At 48.8% G+C, this 22,501-nt stretch overlaps 1 protein-coding gene across 6 annotated transcripts in view; it reads right to left on the bottom strand.

Annotated features, from left to right (window-relative positions):
* Positions 1 to 11,352, bottom strand: part of ANKS6 (ankyrin repeat and sterile alpha motif domain containing 6) — a 51,248-nt gene extending 39,896 nt beyond the window's left edge. For 2 of the 6 annotated variants that reach the window (XM_043486780.1, XM_043486781.1), the window contains exons 1-2: positions 10,466 to 10,990; positions 3,828 to 4,318 (exon numbers count right to left, since the gene is read on the bottom strand). In XM_043486780.1, coding sequence (XP_043342715.1) covers positions 3,828 to 4,318; positions 10,466 to 10,812 — 838 coding nt within the window. In that variant the 5' untranslated portion in view covers positions 10,813 to 10,990. Of the gene's footprint in view, positions 1 to 3,827; positions 4,319 to 10,465; positions 10,991 to 11,267 lie in introns of those variants that run through there. The other 4 variants (XM_043486785.1, XM_043486783.1, XM_043486784.1 and 1 more) reach the window with 4 other exon arrangements.
* Positions 11,353 to 22,501: the final 11,149 nt, after the last annotated feature.

The following is a 22,501-nucleotide window of genomic DNA, read 5'->3' as shown; positions in this document are numbered from 1 at the left end:
TGAAGTCACTTGGTTGTATCCAATTCTTTGCGACCCCGTGGACTGTAGCCCACTAGGCTCCTCCGTCCATGGGATTCTCCAGGCAAGAATACTGAAGTGGGTTGCCATTTCCTTCTCCAGGAGATCTTCCTGACCCAGGGATCGAACCCGGGTCTCCCGCATTGGAGGCAGACGCTTTAACCTCTGAGCCACCAGGGAAGCCAATGCAGGAGACCCAGGTTCAATTCCCGGATTGGGAAGATCCCCTGGAGAAGGAAATGGCAACCCACTCCAATATTCTTGCCTGGAGAATCCCATGGACAGAGGAGCCTGACAGGCTACAGTCCATCGGACTGCAAGAGTCAGACACGACTGAGCGACCAAACCACCACCACACAAACAGCAATTTTTGTTATCTTTTCTAGTGACCAGCACCCAGCCCAGAAAGGGTACTAGTTAACTCCAGGGCACTTATAGGAAAGTATAGACAGGGCCATGGAACCAAGCGCCTAATTCTGCCTTTGAGATACTATATAAAGAAATGATTACGAAACTTCACTTTACAAAATATGTCTCATTCCTTTAAGTGTTTAAGAGTCTAATTTGCTATAGGCCACAGCCTCCTTCATGCCAAGACTCTCTGACGGAAAAGAATGTGTCAACTGGGCCTAGCGTTGGTTGCTAAGCAGCCATCTGCCACAAACGAATCACTGACAGTCTAGCCTGACCTCAGGAGGCTGGAGCAGCTCTGCTTGATGCCCACTGGCCCTGGGCTGGTCCCTTCCTCACTCTGGGCTCCAATTACTGCATCAACATCAGAGCAACTCCAGGGACCCCTCCACAGCCCAGGCAATGACCACAGTGGGGGTGAGGAGGGTGTCACAGTGACGATTACAGCCTCAAGGGTAGCCTGTCCTGCAGCTAGTGTGAGGGAGAGAGCTGGGAGTCTCCAGGGCCCTGACGGGGGCGGGGGTGGGTTCCCTGGCACCTCACAAAAAGGGCTGGGGCCACTACTATCTGTTTAATAATCTGTCCCCACTGGCACCACGGCCTTTGAAGGCTCTGCTCTGAGGGCCTGAATGGCGCCCCTTCTCAGCTCCTGCAACTCGGTTGAACTCTCAGCCCCTCGGGGGCCACCCAAGGGCCCTGGCTCATATGGAGGCCGGCCCACCCAGCTCTCTGCCGCTCCCAGACCCCCCACCCCGCCCGTTTTCTTCCTCACCACCCACCGTCCTATGTGACTCATTTAACACGCTTACTTCCTGTTTCTTGCCTGCCTCTCCTCCAGAAGCCAAGGTCCTCAGGGGCAGAGGTTGGATCGGGCTTGCTGACTGGTGCCTAGAATGGCACCTGGTACACTGGCAGTCAACAAGTACGTGCAGAATACTGGGATGAGCGAACGGGGAATACAAACCCATTCTGGTAGCTTCCGCTCACGGCTCCCTACGTGCCAGGCTCCGGGGTACTCCGGAGCACAACCGGCATTATCGTCCTACTGCTCACAGGACCTCACAAGCCAAGTGCATTCGTTACGGCTGTTTCGTGAAAGAGGACATTGGGGTCCCAGAGAGACAATGAACATGCGAGGCCTCCCAGCCCCAGAGTGAGAGCTGAGCCTCCAACCCGTGTCTGCTCGTGACCATGACCGGTCCTGTCAATCACAACAGCGACGGTGGCGGCTGAGGGCAGCTGCCAGCATCTCTCACGTGCTCCCTCTGGGCTGGGGGCCCTCACTTGATCCTCACCGTGGTTCTGTGAGGCAGGGGCACTTCTGCCGCTCACTTACGGGAGACAGAACGCAAGCTTGGAGAATGAAGGCAGCTGGCCCAAGGCCCCTCAGCCAGCACGGGCAAGGCCAGGCGGAGCCAGGAGAGGGTGACCTCAGCTACGCCCACCTCTGCGTCTGCAGCTCCACGTTTTGAGGAGAGGCGGGCACTGCTTTCCCAGAGTGCCAGGGCAGTCCGTAAGGAGGCCTGTGCGGAGCTAAGGCCCCAGAAACCCGGCTGGAGGCATCTGAGGAAGGAGGAGTCGGCTGCACAAGAGGCCCAGCTCAGCACCCACAGGTGGGGCACACGTCCCCGACCATCCACTTCCAGGGCAGCGGCCTCGAGCAAGTTGCTTGACCCCCGCCCCGAGCCTGACCTCCCCCACCTGCAGCATGGACGAACGGCCCCACAGGGGAGGTGAGAGCCTGCCCGTCAGGCGTGGAGGCTCAGCAGGGACGGGGGGAGGCGGCTCCCTTTCCCATCTCGGCCACAGTCCCACCACCCAAGCCTTTAAGGGCGGGCAGTGGCCTTGAGTCAAGAACAGCATGGGTGAGACCGGAGCCCTGACTTCTAACTGCAGCTCTGCCCGGGACCTGACGCTGCTGCCGCGTGCTAAACTGCCCGAGGCTCCCACACCAGAGGCCAGCGTGCTTCCTGCTCATGGCCTCCTGGGAGCTGTCACTGATCCATTCTACACAAGAGACACAGGGAGGCTGAGAGAGATCCCAGAGGCCCCACAAAGGCTAGAGCTGGGGGGGTCACATCCCCGTGCCCTTCCCACGGAACCCCCACCTTCCAAGGGTCACACAGCTTCTAACAGGTGTGGGACCTGCAACCAGCCTCTACTCCTCTCTGGCCCTCACTGTCCCCATCCGCACAAAGGAAAGAGGTCTCCTGGCTTCAGGCAGGTTTTCTTAGACTTTCCTTCTTTTTCCCTTCTGTTCTGGTGTTCTCTTCATTTCTGCCATCTCTCTGTTGTTACATGGTTTTACAACATGTTTATTTCATAGCTTTCTGACCAGACAGTGTATTTCTAATAAGGATTTCTCAAATTTGCAACATCTTTTGATTGATGGGTCTTTTTTTTTTTTCTAATGGGTCACTTGAATTTTTTCTAAGTTGAAGTGTAGTTGATTTACAATTTCATTGACAGGACTATTTGTGTATTCTCTGGATGGTATCAAACTTTGCAGTACTTTCACGTATTTTCAGCCAGTTTGTCTGAAGACCTTTTCTTCCAATTTTTACCTTTCAGCTTTGAATGCTCACATGCTGCAGCCTGGCCTTACAGCCTGGGCTATCTCAGGAATGACGCAGAAGTCAGACCCATTGCTGAGGGCACTGCGGCTGTGGAACTCTACATTACGTGATTCTGTTACACGTGATGAACTAGGGGTCTTGAAACATGGCATGTTCTGTGGCAGATTTGCTAAGGACTGCTTAGACAGCTCTTTATATGCCAGAAAGATGGCAAAAAGAAAAAAGAAACAGGATACACTAATAGATGTTGAAAAAACACAACTCAAAAGTAGGCTGAATTTTCTGTGAATTAGTCTTTGGGGACTGGTCATCGGCAGCTGAGGTTAGGCACAGTGCCCCAAGAGCGGAGGTTGCCAAACCTGCCCGACGCCTGTTTTCAGAATTAGAGTTTCCTGGCACACAGCCCCACCCACCCCTGACATATCACGTAGGCTGCTGCTACTCCAGCAAAGCTGAGGAGTTACAACAGACTGCATGACCCACAAAGCCTAAAATGTTTGCTATCTGGTCCTTCTCAGAAGTTTGCTGACCGCCTTCTAGAAGGGTCCCAGAACCTCCTACACCAGAATCTTCCGGTTAGGAGGGACAGGCCTGGCCGTGCAGGAGTCCAGGCCCTTCTGAGAGCTACAGATCGCCCCCTGGAGGGTGGGCCGGGCGCCTGCAGGCCACGACTTAAGTTCCCCTGCCCTGCAGGCTGGACTATGATTTCTGCAGGTCCTTGTGTCTGGGCAACCCTTGGCTTTTGCTGTTTAGACACAAGCCGGGGTCCTCTGGGAAGCCGCGGCGGGGCCCGCGGGTGGGTTAGTGGCGGCGCAGCCTGACCTGTCTTGGGCCTGACGGTGGTCAGCGGGTCCAGGTAGTCTGCGAGGTCCCTGTGCTTGCGGTCAAGTGCCACCTCGAAGGCAGTCTTCTCCAGCACGCTGAGATGGTCGGGGTTGGCCCCTTTCTCCACTAGCTGCTGGGCCAGGCCAAGCCTCCCAACGAGTGCTGACAGCATCAACGGGCTCCAGCCCACAGTCCGGGCCTCGTGGTTGGGGTCGGCGCCCCACTCCATCAGCAGACGCACCACAGCCTCGTGGCCATGCTGGATGGCGGCCATCAGGGCCGTGATACCCAGCAGCTCGTCCCCGCCGTCCCCCTCGCCTGAGGGTTTGTGATGGTCCACGAAGGCACCAGCTTCCAGGAGCAGCTTCACCACGCCCAGGTGTCCACCCCGAGAGGCCACGGTGAGCACACTGGCCCCCAGGCGGTTCTGGGCATTGACATCAGCCCCGTGATCCAAAAGAAGATGTGCCACGCTCACCTGCCCAAATCTGCCAGGGAGATGGACAATTAGTGACACAAGACACCTGATGAGGAGAAAGATGTAATCACCTAATTATAAATTGTTAGGGCTTCCCTGGTAGCTCAGTCGATAAAGAATATTCCTGCAATGCAGGGGACCTGGGTTCTATCCCTGCATTGGAAAGATCCCCTGGAGGAGGGCATGGCAACCCACTCTAGTATTCTTGCCTGGAGAATCCCCATGGACAGAGGAGCCTGGCAGGATGCAGCACATGGGGTCACAAAGGGCTGGACATGACTGAGTGACTAAGCACATCAATTGTTAAATTATTAATCACTGAATCATTAATTTTTAACGTTGTAATAGCTGCTTATAATAAAAGGCATTCCTCTGGTGCCAGGCACTGTGCTGGCCCCGCAAGGCACCGCCCTGGTCAGTTTTGAACCCAGCTCTGCCATCCGCTGCATCTCCTGGAGAAAGAATTTCGGCTTCTCTGTGCCTTCACGTCCTCACCTCTAAAGTGGGGATATGATTGTACCTACTAAAAGAGCTGTGGAGGATTAAATGAGTTAATATATATAAATATATAATATACATAAAGCACCTAGAACAGTGCTTGTCCAAAGGAAACACTAATAAATGTCAGCTATTAGAATGGTAGTCGTTTAAACATTTTTACATCACACAACGTGCCAAGGTGACCCCGCTGGTGAGCGACATCCACAGGGTCACAACCCCAGTCTGCCTGAATCCTCCTGCCCCACACCTTGCTGCTGCCTGCGCGGCAGAGTTCACGCGATTCTGCTTCAGAGCTGGGTAAGCTGCCTCTCCGCCTGTGCCCTCACTCCCCAGGGGCTGGGCCCACGTCTGACTCACATCTCCCCTCCGCAGCCCCAAACACAGCAAGTCCACAGACCCCACGCCAAGAAGCGGGGCAGAGCTGCGGTCAGCAGAGGCGGGCCGGGGCTCCTCGCCCCAGAGGCCTGGTGCCCCCTGCTGGCTGGAATGTCCCCTGCTGGCGGCTGAGAATCTGGTCTGGGCCAGACCCTCTCCAGGGAAACCTGAGCGACGTCCCCTGCCGGGGAGACAGACAAGTACCCACCAACTCTGATACCAGGAAGGGGGAAACAGACTCTTCCCAGGAAACTCTTCCTCCTTCTGCCACCAGAGGGCAGAAGAGTGCTGTTTTGCAGCATTTGAGGCTAGTGCACTCCTGGGCTCCGAGCTGGAAGGAGGCTTGGACTACAGGCAAAGAACAAGGAGAGGAGCCCCGGGCCAGGTTTTAGAAGACCGTAGCGTCGGCGGGAGGCCTGCATCTGTGAGGCGGCTTTCGAACGAATCCCCTGTGGCGCTCCCTCCTTTCCGGAAGCGGTTTTCTCTCTCATCTAAACCCAGGGCCTCCCTCCTCCGGTGGAGGCAGAGCCAAGGCTGAACAATGTTCTGAACTTACAAATACCTTCTGGGCCGTGAACCTTAACAGCACCGGGTCACCCCACCTGCAGGGTGCGGAGGGAGTGCTCGGTGGACTGGCTTCCCCAGCGGCAGGGGGGCCAGGCCTGTCCCGCCCCTTCTCCAAGAGTGGACAGAATCGGGCAAAGAGGCAGAGGGCTGTAACCCCAGCCTGTCTCCCTGCCCGTCCTTCACAATGATATTCTCCAAACCTAAATCTCATGGCTACTGCCCCATGTCCCACTGCCCGGAAAGGACTGCCGACTTTGTCAACCTCATTTCTTCCCAACTCCCACGCTGTCCTCCTGGCCGTGCTCACCTGCCCTCGGCAATTATTCTCTGTCCACGCCTCTGCCATCCTGCCTTTCTGACCCTCCTGTCCTTACTGACTGAGCACATCCTTTATCCGGCTGCAGGACTCAGTTCAGATCCCGCCTCCTCTGAGCGGCTTCCACATGATGCCCCCACATCAGCTCAGGCGCACCTCACCTGAAAACCCACAAGCCCCTGTCTTCACCTTCACTGATGTGCCTGGGCCCTCCTTCTATAATTATGTCTTCCTGTTAGACTGCACTCCAGCAGAGCTCAGGCAACTCTGTCAAATGAATGAGTGAATGAACACTTGGCATAACCAAAGAGGATGGTCAAAACAGGCCACAGAAAGCGCTGAAGAACTGGTTAGATAACTATAAAAGATTACAGTATTTAGTCATCAAGCATGAGATAAAAATCTAGCAGCAGATAACAAGATACTGTCCTGTTTTTATCAATTGGGTCTCAGTAAGCCCCGAGATAAACTGCTAATAATGTATTTCACAGATGAGGAATCCGAAGATTACACTGGAAAGCAATAATCCAGAATCTCTCAATTTGGAAGTGATAGAGTCAAAACTTGAACCTAGACCCTAAGATCTGAAACTCCAGTTCTCCTGGTAAAACAAACTCACAGAGGAAGGAAAGGCCTAAATCTGAGCAGGGATGCTGACACTCGGAATGCTTTCTGAATTCAGGAGTGGCCCAAGAGGCCCCTGAAAATTAGGCTGAAAATATAAAAAATGATTCAACGAAGGCTGAGATAATTTGGGGGATGCTAACTCTCTAACTGGTAATTACTGAAGACAGGGAAGCTCCGGGCTTTCTGAGCGGCTGTTACGATTACCAATTAATCTCAGCAATTAACACCTGTGTTGAAAGACCTGGCATACACCCCCACTCTCAGAGAGCCCTGGGCGGAGAGGCCAGCCCCGCCACGCTGGCAGGCAGAGAAGTGAAGGGCAAGAGAAGGGAAGTAAGGAAGTCAAAGGTAAAACTGGAGCCAAAATAAACACCACACAGCCTGTCCCTTTAGTGTTAAGCAAACTTGGCGAGTGGCTTCCTTGTGGCCAATACCAAGAGGAAAACAGTGAGTTACGGGACTCACAGCTAGGGGCACAGGCTCTGGCGCACCTGCCTAGGTGTGAGTCTGACTCTGTGCCTTCGTAGCTGTGTGGCCTTGGACAAGTGAACTAACGTCTCTGAGCCTCAGTTCTTTATCTGTAAAATGGGGAAGACAGCAGTAGCGCTTCCTCAGATTTTGCGTAGACTGAATGAATTAACTCATTTGCAGCACTTAGCACAGAGCTTAACACAAAATAAGCGCTCTAAAGGTTATTTTAAGAATAGGAAAAAAAACCAAACATTAATGACACCATCTCTGATGCCGAAACATTCACAAGAGACCCAACTGCAGTCCAGGCACACCGTCTCTGGTGGTCCTGATCCAGTGATGAGCTCTGGAACACAGAGAGCTGTGACGATAAAAAGATGCTCACTTTGTTGAAAGTGGTGGCTGCCGGGAGCACCATCTCTGAGGCACGTCTACTTTCACGGAGGAAAAGCACGACACTGGAACGTGTCAGCACACAGCCTTGCGCTTGGCCGTCCTGATCTAAGCGAGCCACTGTGGGACACACACAACCAAACAGTCATTTCAGAAAGATCTGGAAGCTCTACAGAGGAGGGAATGCAGAAGGCGCACTTGGAAGAAGAGAGAGCAGTAGGAAGCCACTTATAAATGTGTGCCCTGGACTAAGACAGGGGGAAGGAGAGACAGGATAGTACGGACAGGTCCTGGAATGAGCACTCACCTGGAGTTTTAAAGCCTGGAGAGTGGATGGGGCCATGAAGAGACAGGGAACCTCAGAAGTGAGGTCCATAGCCCAGAAGACATTATGGGCACCCCTAGAGAGTGCGGGCAAGAAATCAGGTGTCTTAAGACAAAGGGTCCCTGACACACGGATAGATGCATAACACACTGCGTTACCCACGTGAATGGGCAGCCGAGTGTTACAGCTGGTATGCACTCCCTAAGTGTGTTTATAGACGGAAATAAATGCCCGAGGGCTAAGGTATGGTTAAGCAAAGCACAGTGCTGCCCGTGGATGATACATCACAAAGCAGTTGAAAATGACATATTTGAAAATAATGCAGAATAAAAATTTTCCTGCAATACAAATTAGATTAGAACAACCGTGTGACACTTGGAAATGAACTCAGAAATAAAATATAACTGGGTCATAATGAGAAGATTATGAATGAAGATTAAGAATGTTGTGATTTCAATGCCTTTGAGAAAATCAAATGGCTCATACGTATGCAAAGATGTTTTACTTCACTCAGTTTAACAAGTGCAAATCACAGCAACACTGAAATATTTCTCATTCATCAGACGCAAAAATCCAGAAGTTTAATAATATACTCTGTTGGAGAGGTTGTAGAAAAACAGGCACTCATAGACACTGTTTCGGGGAGGGTAAACTGCACCACTACTGTGTCAGCAGAGTAAGGGGCTCCCCAAAGATGTCCAGACCCTAATTCCCAGAACCTGTTAAGTTCTGTGGGAAAGGGGAAATTAATCAGCTGACCTTGGGATGGGGAGATTATCCAGATGAGCTCAATGGAATCACAAGGGACCTTTAAAAGTAGGAGAGGGAGGTAGAGGAGTCAGAAAAGGTGATGACAAAGCAGGGGTCAGAGTGATGTGGTTGCTGCTAGCTTTGTAATAAGTTGTTACAGCACACATTGGAAAGTAATACATCTGCATGGAGAGCAATTTGGCAATATCCATCAAAATTACCTAGTAGCTCAGCGGGTAAAGAATCCACCTACAATGCAGGAGGACCCCGGTTCGATTCTTGGGTCAGGAAGATCCTCTGGAGAAGGGATGGGCTCCCCACTCCAGTATTCCTGGGCTTTCCTGGTGGCTCAGCTGGTAAAGAATCTGCCTGCAATGAGGGAGACCTGGTTCGATCCCTAGGTTGGGAGGATCCCCTGGAGAAAGGAACGGCTGGCTACCCACTCCAGTATTCTGGTCTGGAGAATTCCACAGACTGTATAGTCCATGGGGTCGTGAAGAGTCGGACAGGACTGACATTCACTTTCACCAAAATTACAAATGACCTCTGTTCCTTCCTTGGGAAATTTCTCCAAGAAACTAAGTGGGATCTAAGTAGATGGCTGACAGGAGTGAGACCTCACAGTATACCCGAGTTTCTTCTTTAAAAAAAATTTTTTTTATTTGGCCGCATGGGGTCTTAGTTGCCGCACACAGGATCTTTAGTTGTGGCATGTGGGAACTGGCTCCCTGACCAGGGATTGAACCCGGGCCTCCTGCATCGGGAGCGTGAAGTCTCAGTCACTGGACCACCAGGGAAGTCCCCCCAGAGTTTCTTTATACCAGAATTTCAAGTCTGGTTCATCCTATTTCCTGAATACATCTCCAACTCATTTCTTTGCTCTCCCACAGCCATCTCTGCTCTGGTCCAGGCTACCATCACCTCTTTCTGGGTTGCCGCAATCCCTTCCTAACCAGACTTTCTGATTCTAGCTCACTCCTCCAATCCATCCTCAAACTGCAGTAAAAGTGACCTTTCCAAACATAAATCTCATTCTGTCACTTGCTCTGCCTAGAACACTCCTGTTTCGCCAGGACCCTGACCAGCCGGCATCCGCCTCTCTCTCTCCAGAGGGGCCTCATCTCCCACTACTCCCAACCGCTTCCAGCCACAACATCGTTCTAGCAGTCCTACGAATGCATATTTCACTTTGGCTTCCAAACCTTTTTGCACCTATCACCCATCTTTCACTCTCTCTATCCAGGTCAACTCTTAGGTATCCTTAGGTCTCGACAATATATACCTCATCCTTACCAGAAACCTTCCCTCACTTCCTGAAACTGAGTCGGCTCTCCAAGAGCTCCCTAGTTCATCCCAGCCTAGTTCATCCTAGCCTCATCACCCAGCCTTAGATCGTCCCCTTAAGTCTGTTCCTTTGCCTGGCCCGCCCACTGGCATATGCTCTGCTTCCGCGGGGACTTTATCTGGGTACCGCAGCATCCCCAACACCAAGCCGGGGTGGATAGATAGGTTCTGTGGGAAACCCTTGCTGCAATGAACATCACTAAGGTTCTAAGTCTCTAAGATTCTATTTGCTGTCTCCAGATTCTGTGTTTGAAAGGCCGATGCCTTTAGGATTCTGATTTTACGTTATTAAAAAGCGCGTCCACTTCTAGTTCGCATGCCTAGGTGCTCAAAGTTTACGATTTCAACTCTCTGGAACCAGTACTTCACTCTTAACCTTCCGGAGCGTCTGCGGCGGGCCGCCGGGCAGGTTCGACCGCCTTAGCCCACCCGCGCCCAGGGGGTCACTAGACACCACCCAGGCTCCCCGGCACCCCCGACCCCCTCACCTGGCCGCCTGCATGAGCGCGCTCCAGCCATAGTGGTTGCGGCTGTTGACCGAGGCGCCGCGTCGCAGCAGGAAGCGCACCAGCGGCTCGTGGCCCCCGGCCGCCGCGAACTGCAGCGCCGTGTTGCCCGCCTCATCCGAACAGTCCACGGGCACTGGCGCTCCGGCCGCCGCCCCGGGCCCGGCCGCCTCGGGCCCCGCCGGCTCCGCGCCCGCCTCGGGCTCCGGGCCGCGCTCCGCGGGTTCCGCAGCCCCCGGCTCCAGCAGCCGCCGCGCAGTCTCCGTGTCGCCCTGATCGCAGGCGCGCAGCAGCAGCTGGAAGGCCGGGGGCAGCCCGCCCTCGCCCATCGCGGCCCGCAGCCCGGGTCTGTGAGCTGGGCCCGCCGCTCCGGCTCCGCCCCCGGATACCGCACGCCGGCGCCCACTTCCGCCGGCCCGCGCGCCTACTGTGTGCCGGCCGTGTGCGGGGGCCGGGGCGCGCGCCTACTGGGTGCCCGGCGCGCGCCCGGGGCGGGAGCGCGCCTCAGTCGCCCGCACCGGGGGCGGGGAACCGGGCGGGGGTGGGCCGCGGGTTCCGGGAAGCTCCAGGCAGCGTCCGCCGCCGAGCTCGCGAGGGCGAGTTTGAGTTTTCGGCGCCCGCTTGGGGTCCTCCTCGCCGCTCCAGAGACTTCCTGCCAGAGAAGGTTGCAGCGACCTCTCCAGCGCTCCTCACGCCGCGAGCTCCCGACCACTGGCCCGGGGTCTGAGCCCACAGCCTCATAGACCTGTGGCGCGCGCCGCTGACCCCAGCACCCGGCACTAACCCGGCGCCTCCTCAACGGTCGTTGGCTGAGTTGAGGTGCGGTTGGGCCCACTCTGTCTTCCCGCAATGGCCTGCCCGGCCATCAGTGCCGTTCTTGTCTGGGACGGGCGTCAGGGCTACAAGCACCTCCCACAGCTCCATGCCTCCTCATCAGGTGGTCCCTGAAGCACCACCATCTGCGACATTTTACAAATGCAACTTTTCTCATCTTACCCAGACCTACTGAATCGGAAACCGAACGTGGAGTCCAGTCACTTGTATCTTAAGCCCTCTAGGCGATTCTGAAGCAGGTTAAAGTTTGAGGCCCACTGTCAGTCACTGGGAAGGGCCCACGTCCAATTTACAGCAGTAACTAAGGCTGATACGAACAGCCCACTCATTGGAAAAGACCCTGATGCTGGGAAAGATTGAAGGCAGAAGGAGAAGAGGGCGACAGAGGATGAGATGGTTGGAAGGCGTCAAGGACTCCATGGACATGAACTTGGGTAAACTCCGGGAGATAGTGAGGGACAGGGAGGACTGGCCTGGTACAGTCCTTGGGGGTTGCAAAGAGTTGGACACGACTTAGCAACTGTACAACTAAGGCTCGAAGACGTTATGTCTTACCAAAGACCACACAACTGTCGTGCGGAGAGCTGTGACTAGGACCCAGGTCTTCTGACATCTAGTCCAGTTCTCTTTCTATCTCAACAAGTATTTATTGAGTGCCCACTATGTGTGCCAGGCACTGTTTTAGGCGCTGGAGAAACTGCAGGGAAAGGAAAATAAAATCCCCTGCCATCCTGGGCCTGACAGTGGAAAAAGACAGGCAGAAGCAAGTAAGTAACTTGTATGTCAGGTTGTGATGTGTTTTTAAACAAGAAACAGAACATAACAAAATCGAAGCAAATGGGCTAAAGGATGGGATGTCGTTTTATAATAGGCTGGGTAAAGAAGAATCACTAAGAAGGTGACATTTTCACAGAGACCTGAAGGAACTGAGCAATCAAGTAACACTGACATTTGGAGAGAGTGCAATCCAGGCAGAGGGAAAGACAAAGATTCTAATAAGAACAGCCCGGCCAGCAAATTGCTTTACTGCTGCCTTCCTATTCATCGCGATAACAGAGGTTAACATTCTGATCTGGGGTAATTGGTTTCCGAAGACTGTGAGCTGTGGCCCCAAAGTCTAGCAAAAAGCTAGATGTTGAGTAGGTGTTTAGTACATTATTGTTTAAAGGACTATGTCGTGTATGTAGAATTATAACACAGAACAAAACTGGATGAGGGTGTGAGGAAGGAATAAGGGTCATGGCTTTGGCAGATCAAAAGAAGGTGGTAATGCCCTTGGGGTCTGGGCCGGCAGGCTGGAAGAGAAAGTCTTTTAGGTGAAGAGTAAAATGCGGGAAGTCTTGAAAGTACACAGGGCTCAGATTGCAAAATGCTTCAGTACCAGGGATTTATTCTGTGCGTAATGGATAATCATGGAACGTGTTTGAGCAGGTGAGTTAATGGGGACAGAGCCAATCACTGGCAGTGCTGGAGGTGGTACAGTGATATCTCAGCGATAACGTGGGTTCGGTGCCAAGCCATTGCAAAAAGGCGGGTCAAGTGACTTTTGGTTTCCCAGTTCATATCAAAGTTATGTTTACACTGTACTGTAGTGAGTGCACCATAGTCTGACAACACATTGTAAACACCGTAATTTAAAAATACTTTTTTGCCAGAAGTGCTAAGCATCATCTAAGCCCTGAGAGTTGTAATCTTTTTGCAATAGTTAACATCAAAAATCACTGATCACAGATCACCAAAACGGATGAAATCATAATGAAAAAGTTGGAAATACTGCCAGAATTACCAAAATGTGATAGCGATACAAAGTAGGCAAATGCTGGTGGAAAAACGGTGCTCATAGACTTGTTCCATGCCGGGTTGCCACAAACCTTCACTCTATAAAAGATGCCACATCTGGGAAGCATGATAAAGGAAAGCACAATAAAACACGGCGTGAGTGTACACAGTCACTCATTTCCAGATTTGGCCTCATTCACCAACAGAGATGAGAACAACTTCCTATCAATGTCTAACTTGGTTCCTTGAAAATCCTGAGCAACTGCTTCCTTGTATTATTCTATTTATTAAGGTGTCTTTTCTTATACTTTACTAACTACTTATTTCATCGTAAAAGTAAGATCAGTTCAGTTCAGTTCAGTCGCTCAGTCATGTCCGACTCTTGGCGACCCCATGAATCGCAACACACCAGGCCTCCCTGTCCATCACCAACTCCCGGAGTTTACTCAAACTCATGCCCATCAAGTCAGTGATGCCATCCAGCCATCTCATCCTCTGTCATCCCTTTCTCCTCCTGCCCTCAATCCTTCCCAGCTTCAGGGTCTTGTCCAATGAGTCAACTCTTCGCATCAGATGGCCAAAGTATTGGAGTTTCAGTTTCAGCATCAGTCCTTCTAATGAACACCCAGGGCTGATCTCCTTTAGGATGGACTGGCTGGATTTCCTTGCAGTCCAAGGGACTCTCAAGAGTCTTCTCCAACACCACAGTTCAAAAGCATCAATTCTTCGGCGCTCAGCTTTCTTCACAGTCCAACTCTCACATCCATACATGACCACTGGAAAAACCATAGCCTTGACCAGACAGACCTTTGTTGGCAAAGTAATGTCTCTGCTTTTTAATATGCTATCTAGGTTGGTCTCTGCTTTTTAATATGCTATCTAGGTTGGTCATAACTTTCCTTCCAAGGAGTAAGCGTCTTTTAATTTCATGGCTGCAGTCACCATCCGCAGTGATTTTGGAGCCCAAAAAAATAAAGTCTGACACTGTTTCCACTGTCTCCCTGTCTATTTCCCATGAGGTGATGGGACCAGATGCCATGATCTTAGTTTTCTGAATGTTAAGCTTTAAGCCAACTTTTTCACTCTCCTCTTTCTCCAAGCAAAAGCTCCTTTCCCTTTTCCACTTTCCCAGTCCTACTTCCCACAGGTAACCAATATTCACATTTATTTTATCTTTACAAAAATATTTCATATGTATTCAAACATGCACACCTACTTATAGGCATTAATCAAGCTTCTTGATTGCAAGTAGCAGAAATTAACTCTCTGGATAATTTAAGAAGAAAGGGGATTTAATATGAGGTTTGTTCATAGCTCACAGATCCCACAGGGCCAGAGAACCAGCCCCGAAGATTCCACAACCAAGAACAATGCCCCGAATCATGCCAAGCTGCACCTCACACCGGGATGGAGTCTGCACAGGCCCTTTTTGGTGTCACTGGTTTCAGAGTCCGAGCCAGAGATGGGAGCATCTGAGTGGCCTGGCCAGCTAGTGTGTTTTGCCTTGCAGAAAGGGAGCTGGGAAAATGCATTTTTAGCATTTTCAGCATGTATAATGGGAGGTAGGCTCCACTGTGGTGCCCCAGAAGGTAGGGTACCTGGATAGGAAAGGGTTTTGATGCTGGGCAGCCAAAGGATAACAAAGGTCTACTACAAATATTCCCTCTAGGGTGGATCTCTGTTGCTTATACCTGTCTTGCCTCTCCTACTCGGGAAAGAGACACTCTGTTTTCTGGGGGAGCCTCCTTCCCCCACTCTCAGGCTGAGTGGTTCAGTGATTAGTGTATGTCCAAGCCCATTCCAGTTTCTTCAGCCCAGGATTTCTTGTTAAAGCAGATGGGAAGAAGACCCTCTCTGCTGAGGTCCTCAGCTGTCGTAAGTAGGCTGGGGCTTGCTCTGTCCCCACTTAAAGATGGCCTGCCTGAGACTGAAGCCACTCTACAGAAAAGCAGAGACAAGTGATGGAGAAAGATGGAGTCAGAGCCGCTGCCCATCTCCCAGTGCTTTTCAGTTAGGTTTGTCTTGAGCAGGGTGGTTGTTACGTGCAATCCAAGCCTTAACAAATGCATTTTTTAAAAAGTTTTGAAAGCAATGGGTTGCTACTATGCATGCTATTTTGAACCTCCCCCCCACCCTTTTTTTCATTGAACAAGTGGCTTAGGCATCTTTCCATGTAGGTGAATGTAGATCTATTGCATCCTTTTCAGTGGTTGCATATAACACCATTAAGCAGATGTACCATAATTTATTTAATCATTTTTTAATGATGCACAATTAGGTTGTTTCCAGTTTTCTGCTGTTATTAAAAAAAAATCTGCGTTGAATGGCACTTGTAGCAGTCAGGGTCCCAGCAGGTGACAGATGGTACATTTGGCTGGGGAAATGAGGACCATTTACTAACGGACTAATTACATATATCTGGGCAGATACTAAGAGCCACAAGGGATGATGCAGTACTCAGAGGCTGATGGCAGTAGGGAGCCATTACCAATCCAGGCCTAAAGGGGGAAGGGAGAGAGCAGTTACCAGAGTTCTGCAAGAGAGAAAACTGGAGAAATGTACCTGATGGGAGTTGTGGTCTCTAATAGAGGGGTGCAGCCAGCCTATGGCAACCCAGCAGAAACAATCCCCAGAATAAAAACCTCTGGCCTCATCCTCCTCCTGCCCCCTGATCTCTTGCCAGTGCTTCTCATTGGTCAAACCTGTTAGCCAGAGGTTCAGAGCCTACTGACATCAACCGCTCCCAGGGAGGAGAGACTGAGGGGACAAAAAAAGAATCCAGTCACTTGCTGCTCAAACTGGTCCCTGGACCAACAGCATCAGTACCTCCTAGGAGCTCCTTAGAAATACAGAATCTTGGGTCCACCAGACACCTATTGGACCAGAATCCATTTCAACACCATTCCCAGGTGATTTGTGTGCACAAAGATTTTGAAGAATGGATCCAGCACATCTTGGTACATAAATCTCTTCTGCAAGTGTATCTACAGTCTTCTTATTTATGAACTCTCTTCTAGGATTTTTTCACTGATCCCTATTTTGATCTGGGTCCTCTGAGAATCAAATGCCATAATGGTTTTTGCCTGGGAGAAATGCTTGTATAGGATAAAGGTGGAAAGGAATTGGGAAAGAGAAGGAGTGCCCTCAGACCAAGATGCAGGTGTAAGTGGGAAAAGGGAGTGGGAGGGAAGGAGGCTTGGGTAGAAAGAGCTTCAGATTGCCCTGCGATTTGGGGGATGACTCAGCCAGGCTGATGGGGAGTACCCAGGCCAAGGGAGTCTGCTAAGGCTTCCTGCATCGGACAGAAATGGCTGGCTTCTGGTGTCGCCACCATGGGAGAAACCAGAGGAAGCGTAGCCTCAGGAAGAACATCATAGCTAGAGGTTCTCCGTCCGCTGTTCTCCCTGAAGCAGATTCTCTTGAAGGGCCAGCTGAGTGGTGCACCTCCATCACAGACACAATCCCTGTTCAACCAACGTTGACTGCCTCCTGTGTGCCGGACATTATGTGCGTTGAGATGGTCCCCAGGGAATCCCACACGATTGTGGAACAGGGCAGACTGTAAGCTTTTGTCGTCAATTCAGAGGAAAGGGTCAGAGTTTGAGAGTGTCACTGACAGCTTCATGGCAGAGCTTGACCACAAGTTGGGCAGAAAGACTGGACGTGATCTGGGTAGTTGTGCAAAAAGAGAGGAAACAATGCTGGAAAGAGAGAACAGGGATCCAGAGATTGGCGTGATGGATTAGAAGGGAGGTAAGAAGAGTGTAAGTAACCTCTAAAGAATATTGATTTACCTTAAAATATCTTTTTTTTCCTGATAAGATGATAATATTTGTTGCAAGAATTCCAGTGTTGTAGAAATATAGAATGTTGGCTTCTCTAGCTCCATGACTTTGGGTATTTACCATCATATCCCTTGAATCTAATACATTGACTGTCGTAGTAGGTGATCAATAAATATTTGTTGAAAAAATAGTAAATGGAATGAAAATGAAACGGCCAAAGAATCTCACTGATCAGAAATAAGTATGACATGATTAACGGTTTGGTGAATATTTCGTTAGAGTTTTTCCTTTGTTCGTATCAACATACTTTACCCAAATAGGATCATATTATTCATTCGGCTCTACAACTTGCTTTTTTTTACTTAACAATGCATCTTAAGCTCATTTGTATGTTAAAAACCTAGAATTAATGTCACTCTTATTAATGACACTGTATGGATGTGCAGTACTTTATTTTATAGTCTCCTATTAGTGGATATCTGGGTTGTTTCCAACTTTTTGATTTTACATACGATACTGCAATAAGCTTCATGTAAGCTTATCTCTTGAGCACTTGCAAATCTGTTTCTGTTGAATAAACTGGTAGATGTGAAATTGCAGAATCAACAAGATATAAACACTAACATTGCAAATAAATCTTGCCTAATCGCTTTCCAAAAGGTTATACCAGTTTGCATTCCAACCAACTGGATAAGAGTGTCTGTTTATTCACATCCTTGACAACACTGGAATTAATAACCTGTTTTATCTTTTCCAATCTGATAGGTGAAAAACTATTTTGGAGTAAGTTTAGTTTGCATGCTTTTTAAGTAGAGAAGTTGAAGATATTCTGATACATTTATAGACCTTTTTAGATCTCTTTTTTGTGGGAGCTGTCTATTCAAATCCTTTGGTCATTTTTATTTCTATTTTTTCTTTTTATTTCTCTGTTAATTTATATATTGAGTAAATGTCATCTGCAAATATGTCTTTCTGACTTGTCTTTTGTTTTGAGCTTATATTATTTTGGACCTTACAAAATTTAAAAATTTTATGTAGTCAAATTTGTAAATCTTTTCCATAATGAATCTCTGCATTTTTCATCCAATCCTTTCATCATTGGATTTTATTTTATTTTTTTGTTTACTTTGACATTCTTAAATCATCTGAAATTTGCTTTGGTGTAAAGTGTGAGGTTGGGGCTTCCCAGGTGGCGCTAGTGTTTAAAAAACCCACCTACCAATGCAGGAGACAAAAGAGACGCAGGTTCGATCCCTGGGTCAGGAAGATCCCCTGGAGGAGGGCAGAGCAGTCCACTCCAGTATTCTTGCCTGGAGAATCCCCATGGACAGAAGCCTGGCAGGCTACAGTCCATGGGGTCACACAGAGTTGGACATGACTAAAGAGACTTAGCTTGCATGCAAGGTGTGAGGCTGGCATTTAACTTTATTTTTCCAAATGTTTATCAAGTTGCCATGATCACTGATTGTATCAGCTGTCTTTTCCCCACTAATGTTTCAAGTACCATTACCATATGTCTTACTAGACTCTAAAAGAAATGTAATGACCCTCTCTGAAGGGAACTAATATGACAAATCAAAAGTGCCTTCTACAGAAATCTATCTGTTGGTTGAGCAGCAAATAAAGATGGTGCAGTCAAAGAACAAATAAGCTCCTCAAACTAACAAGAAACCCAAGGAGAGGGTAAGCTACTCAATTTGGGAAGAGGTATGAGAAGAATTAAGGTCCCCACTGAAATTGCCCTCTATGGATGCCAACTTATCATCATTAGTAATATTTACATAATACTCTGGGTAAGCAGAGTAGCTTGTTACTTTACCTCTATTAACACACTATTTTAGTTCTAATAGTTCCCAGGTGGTACCAGTCTGCTGCTCTAAGGACCACACTTCGAGTAGCAAAGCACCAGGCATTTTCCATTTGCTCTTGCAAAAGCTCTTTCCACCCTTTCCAGAAACCTTACTCGGGTACTGTTATTATCACCAGCACTTTAAAGATCAGCACTTGGAGTTGAAAGAGGTTAAGTAACTTTCCTAAGGCCTCACAGCAGTCTGTGATAGGGCTGGGGCTTGAGCTCAGGCAAGCAGGCTCCAAGGAGCTGGTCCTGCCCACGAGGCTAAGCTGCCGGTGGTCTCACAGCAGCCTGCCGCTGAGGTGTGGGCGGGAAATCCTGAACTAGGTCCTTGACACCTGGACTCAGATCCTCGTTCCGCCACTTGTGTGTTGTGTGACCATGGACAAACTGCCTCACTTCTCTGAACCCGAGTTTTCTCATCTGACTACCTTGCAAGGTTGTCAGGGGGTAAAGTGAGATTATACATGAAAAATAAAGTCTAGCAGTCCATTTATATACATATATATATATATATATATGCAGATATAGTTAAGGTTTAGCAGTTTATATAAAGTCTAGCAATTTATATATACATATATATGCATAGACTTTATAATATGCATATATGTAAATAAAAAGCAGCAGTTTATTTATATATATGCATATTATAAAGTCTATGCATATATATGTATATATAGATAAAATGCTAGACTTTATATATATAAACATGCCTGCCTAAGTACCTTCTGTCATGGCCAACACTTTTCGACCCTGTAGACTGTAGTCCGCCAGGCTTGTCTACCATGGGATTCTCTAGGCAAGAATACTGGAGTGGGTTGCATTCCCTCCTTCAGGGCATCTTCCCAACCCATGGATCAAACCCATATCTCTTATGTCTCCTACATTGGCAGACAGGTTCTTTACCACTAGCGCAACCTGGGAATATATATATATATATGTATGTATATATGTGTATATATATACATATATATATATAATCTATATGGGTGCTCAATATTATATATATATAAATCCTCAATAAGTGACAGCTTGTATGCATTAGCTGGGACTTGAACCTCGGTCTTATAAGGCCTAATTCCATCACTCTTTTCTCTGCAACTGAACCTCTATTGGGAAGTATTCCAATCTGGTAAACTAATCCAAGTTGTAATCCTTGTCTGTTTTCTAATCTGACCACAGATCTTAAATGTGTTGAGTGTTTGGACAGAGGCCAAAAGACACAGCTCCAAGCCTTTCCTCACACCTGCTTCCAACCAGCAGACTGTTGTGGATGGAGTCACCTCCCACCAGTCCGATGGCAGCAGCACTTCTGGGTTGGAGCTGCGTTTCCTGGTTCACTCCAAACCCCATTCCTGTCCTGGAGCCCTGGGGCAGATGCTCATGGAAGACCCATATCCTCCAGGGAGCCCAGTTCCTGGAGACTGTAAATCAAAGCAGATGGCAAGTTAGATCCTACTCGGCCTGAGCCATCGACTTGTTGGAGACCATCTCCCCTCTCTGTGTCTCAGGCCCCCCGTGTGTAAAATGAGAGAATCAGACCAGGCTTCTGCCTCTTAACTTTTGGCTTAACTTTTTAACTTTGGATCCCTTTGAAAATAGGGAATATCTGATGAAAAGCTTTGGACTAGTTTACACACTCTAACTTTCAATAGGAGATACAAGACTATCAATTTCCCTGAGTTGGGCACCAGCAGAAGGAGTTCCGGATTAACCAATATAGGATTTCAAATCTCTGAAATCACTTTAACATTCAGGTATCCATAGAAACATAACTTCTTCACAGAAGCCTTCCTAAACCCCTAAACCAGACTCTACTAGTATAAGTCCTTTTAGCACCCTGTAATTTTTCTTCAAAATACTTATCACAACCCTAATAAGTTGTCTTTTTATTATCTATCCATTCCATCACACTGTCAACACCATGATGTCAAAAGTGTCTGTCTTATAACAAAGATTCTCTCCATGACCAAACTCTAGACGGGTTCCTCCAAACCTTCTTCTTGACTAGGGCTCAACCATGGGCTGTAAAAGCTATAGACTCAACACAAATGATTTTATCCACCCACTTCCCCTCACATTAAAAATACTTAAACACTAACATAGTTTCAAAGACTATGACCCTGGGACTTCCCTGGCAGTCCAATGGTTAAGACTCCAGGTTCCCACTGCAGGGGGAGCAGGTTTGATCCCTAAGAGGGAAACTGAGATCCTGCACGCCATGCAGATCAGGCAAAAAAAAAAAAAACAAAAAAACTATGATCTCTTAAGTGCCTGCCTGAGAAAGCTCAAGGCTATCCAAAGAATTTGCTGTTTGTTCTGTCCAACGCCTAACCGGAGGCCCCTGACCACCTTTCCTTACAGCATTTACTAAAAGGGGCTTACAGTTGTAAATCTTTCTCTGTCCCTTAAGATGTGTATATATCTCCTAAAATTCAGGAGTATCTGTCTTAAAGACCTGGAAGCCATTCTTTTAAAATGCAATTGTCAGAAAGGACAGGGCCTCTGTTTCCCAGCCACAGCAGGAGCATTGAATCTGACTTTGATGACTGCCAGCCAACAGACATGTCTGGGCTAATCATTTACACTGACCAATCCTTTGTAATTTTTCACTTCTTCGACTCTACTTAAAACTCCCAGTTAGCTCTGTGCAAATCAAAGTTGAATGAATCCATACTGGACCCTCTCTCCTAGTGCAATAGTGTGTTACTGATTCAAATCTGTTCTTCCCACTTTAACTAGTTGTTAAAGTCCAGCTGTGTTTATCACTGATATGCGCTCATTATATAGCGTGCCTATCCCTAGCATGGTACCTGGCACATCCCAGATGCTCAATAATATTTCCTGCTGAAATATGTTGATTAACATCACCCATTTGTTCCAGTTATCTATCGTTGAGTTACAAACCATCCCAAAACTTCATGGTGTAAGACAATCTTATTCTGTTCATGGATTCTGTGGGTCAGGGGTTTGAAGACCACACTTCTCTGGTCTATGATGTCTGGGGACACAGCTGAGATGATGTGAAATGACTGAGGAGGATCCACTTCCAAGATGGCTTCTTCACTCACCTGTCTGATGCCTGGGCTCTCTGGGGTGGCTGAAGGTTGGGTTCAGCTGACACTGTTGACTGGGTGTCTGCCTATGGCCTCTCTAGCATGATGGCATCAGGATAGTCATATTTCTTTCCTGGCAGCTCAAGACTCCAAGAACAGTGGGCCCATGAAGTTTCCAAAGGTGGAAACTTCATGGCCTTTTATACCTAACCTAAGAAGTTAAACCTAACTTCTTTGCTAACTTCTTTTCTAGTGTAAACCTAACTTCTTTGCTACCATATTCTATTGGTTGAAGCACTTATAAGTCTGCCTTGATTCAAGGGGAGGGAGTTTCAAATAATTTGCAGCCTTGCTTTATTTATTTGTATTTATTGATTGGCTGTACTGGGTCTTGTTTCTGCATATGGACTTTTCTCTAGGTGTGGTGGCCGGGGGCTACTCTTGTGTTGTGGCACGCGATCTTCTTATCGTGGTGGCTTCTCTTGTTGCAGAGCATGGGCTCTAGAGCACGTGGACTTCTTTGGCTGTGGCTTGAGGGCTCCAGAGTGCAGATTCAGTGGCTTGCGGCACACAGGCTTAGTTGCCCTGCAGCATGTGGAATCCTCCCAGACTAGGGATCGAACCCATGCCTCCTGCATTGACAGGCGGATTCTCCACCACTGGAGCACCAGGGAAGTTCTGCAACCTGGTTTTAAAATCACCGTAGTATCAG

The sequence above is a fragment of the Cervus canadensis genome, chromosome 14 (assembly GCF_019320065.1).
Source record: "Cervus canadensis isolate Bull #8, Minnesota chromosome 14, ASM1932006v1, whole genome shotgun sequence".
NCBI lineage: Eukaryota > Metazoa > Chordata > Mammalia > Artiodactyla > Cervidae > Cervus > Cervus canadensis.
The sequence above is the reverse complement of the archived record's forward strand: the minus strand, read 5'-3'. Positions and strand labels throughout refer to the sequence as shown.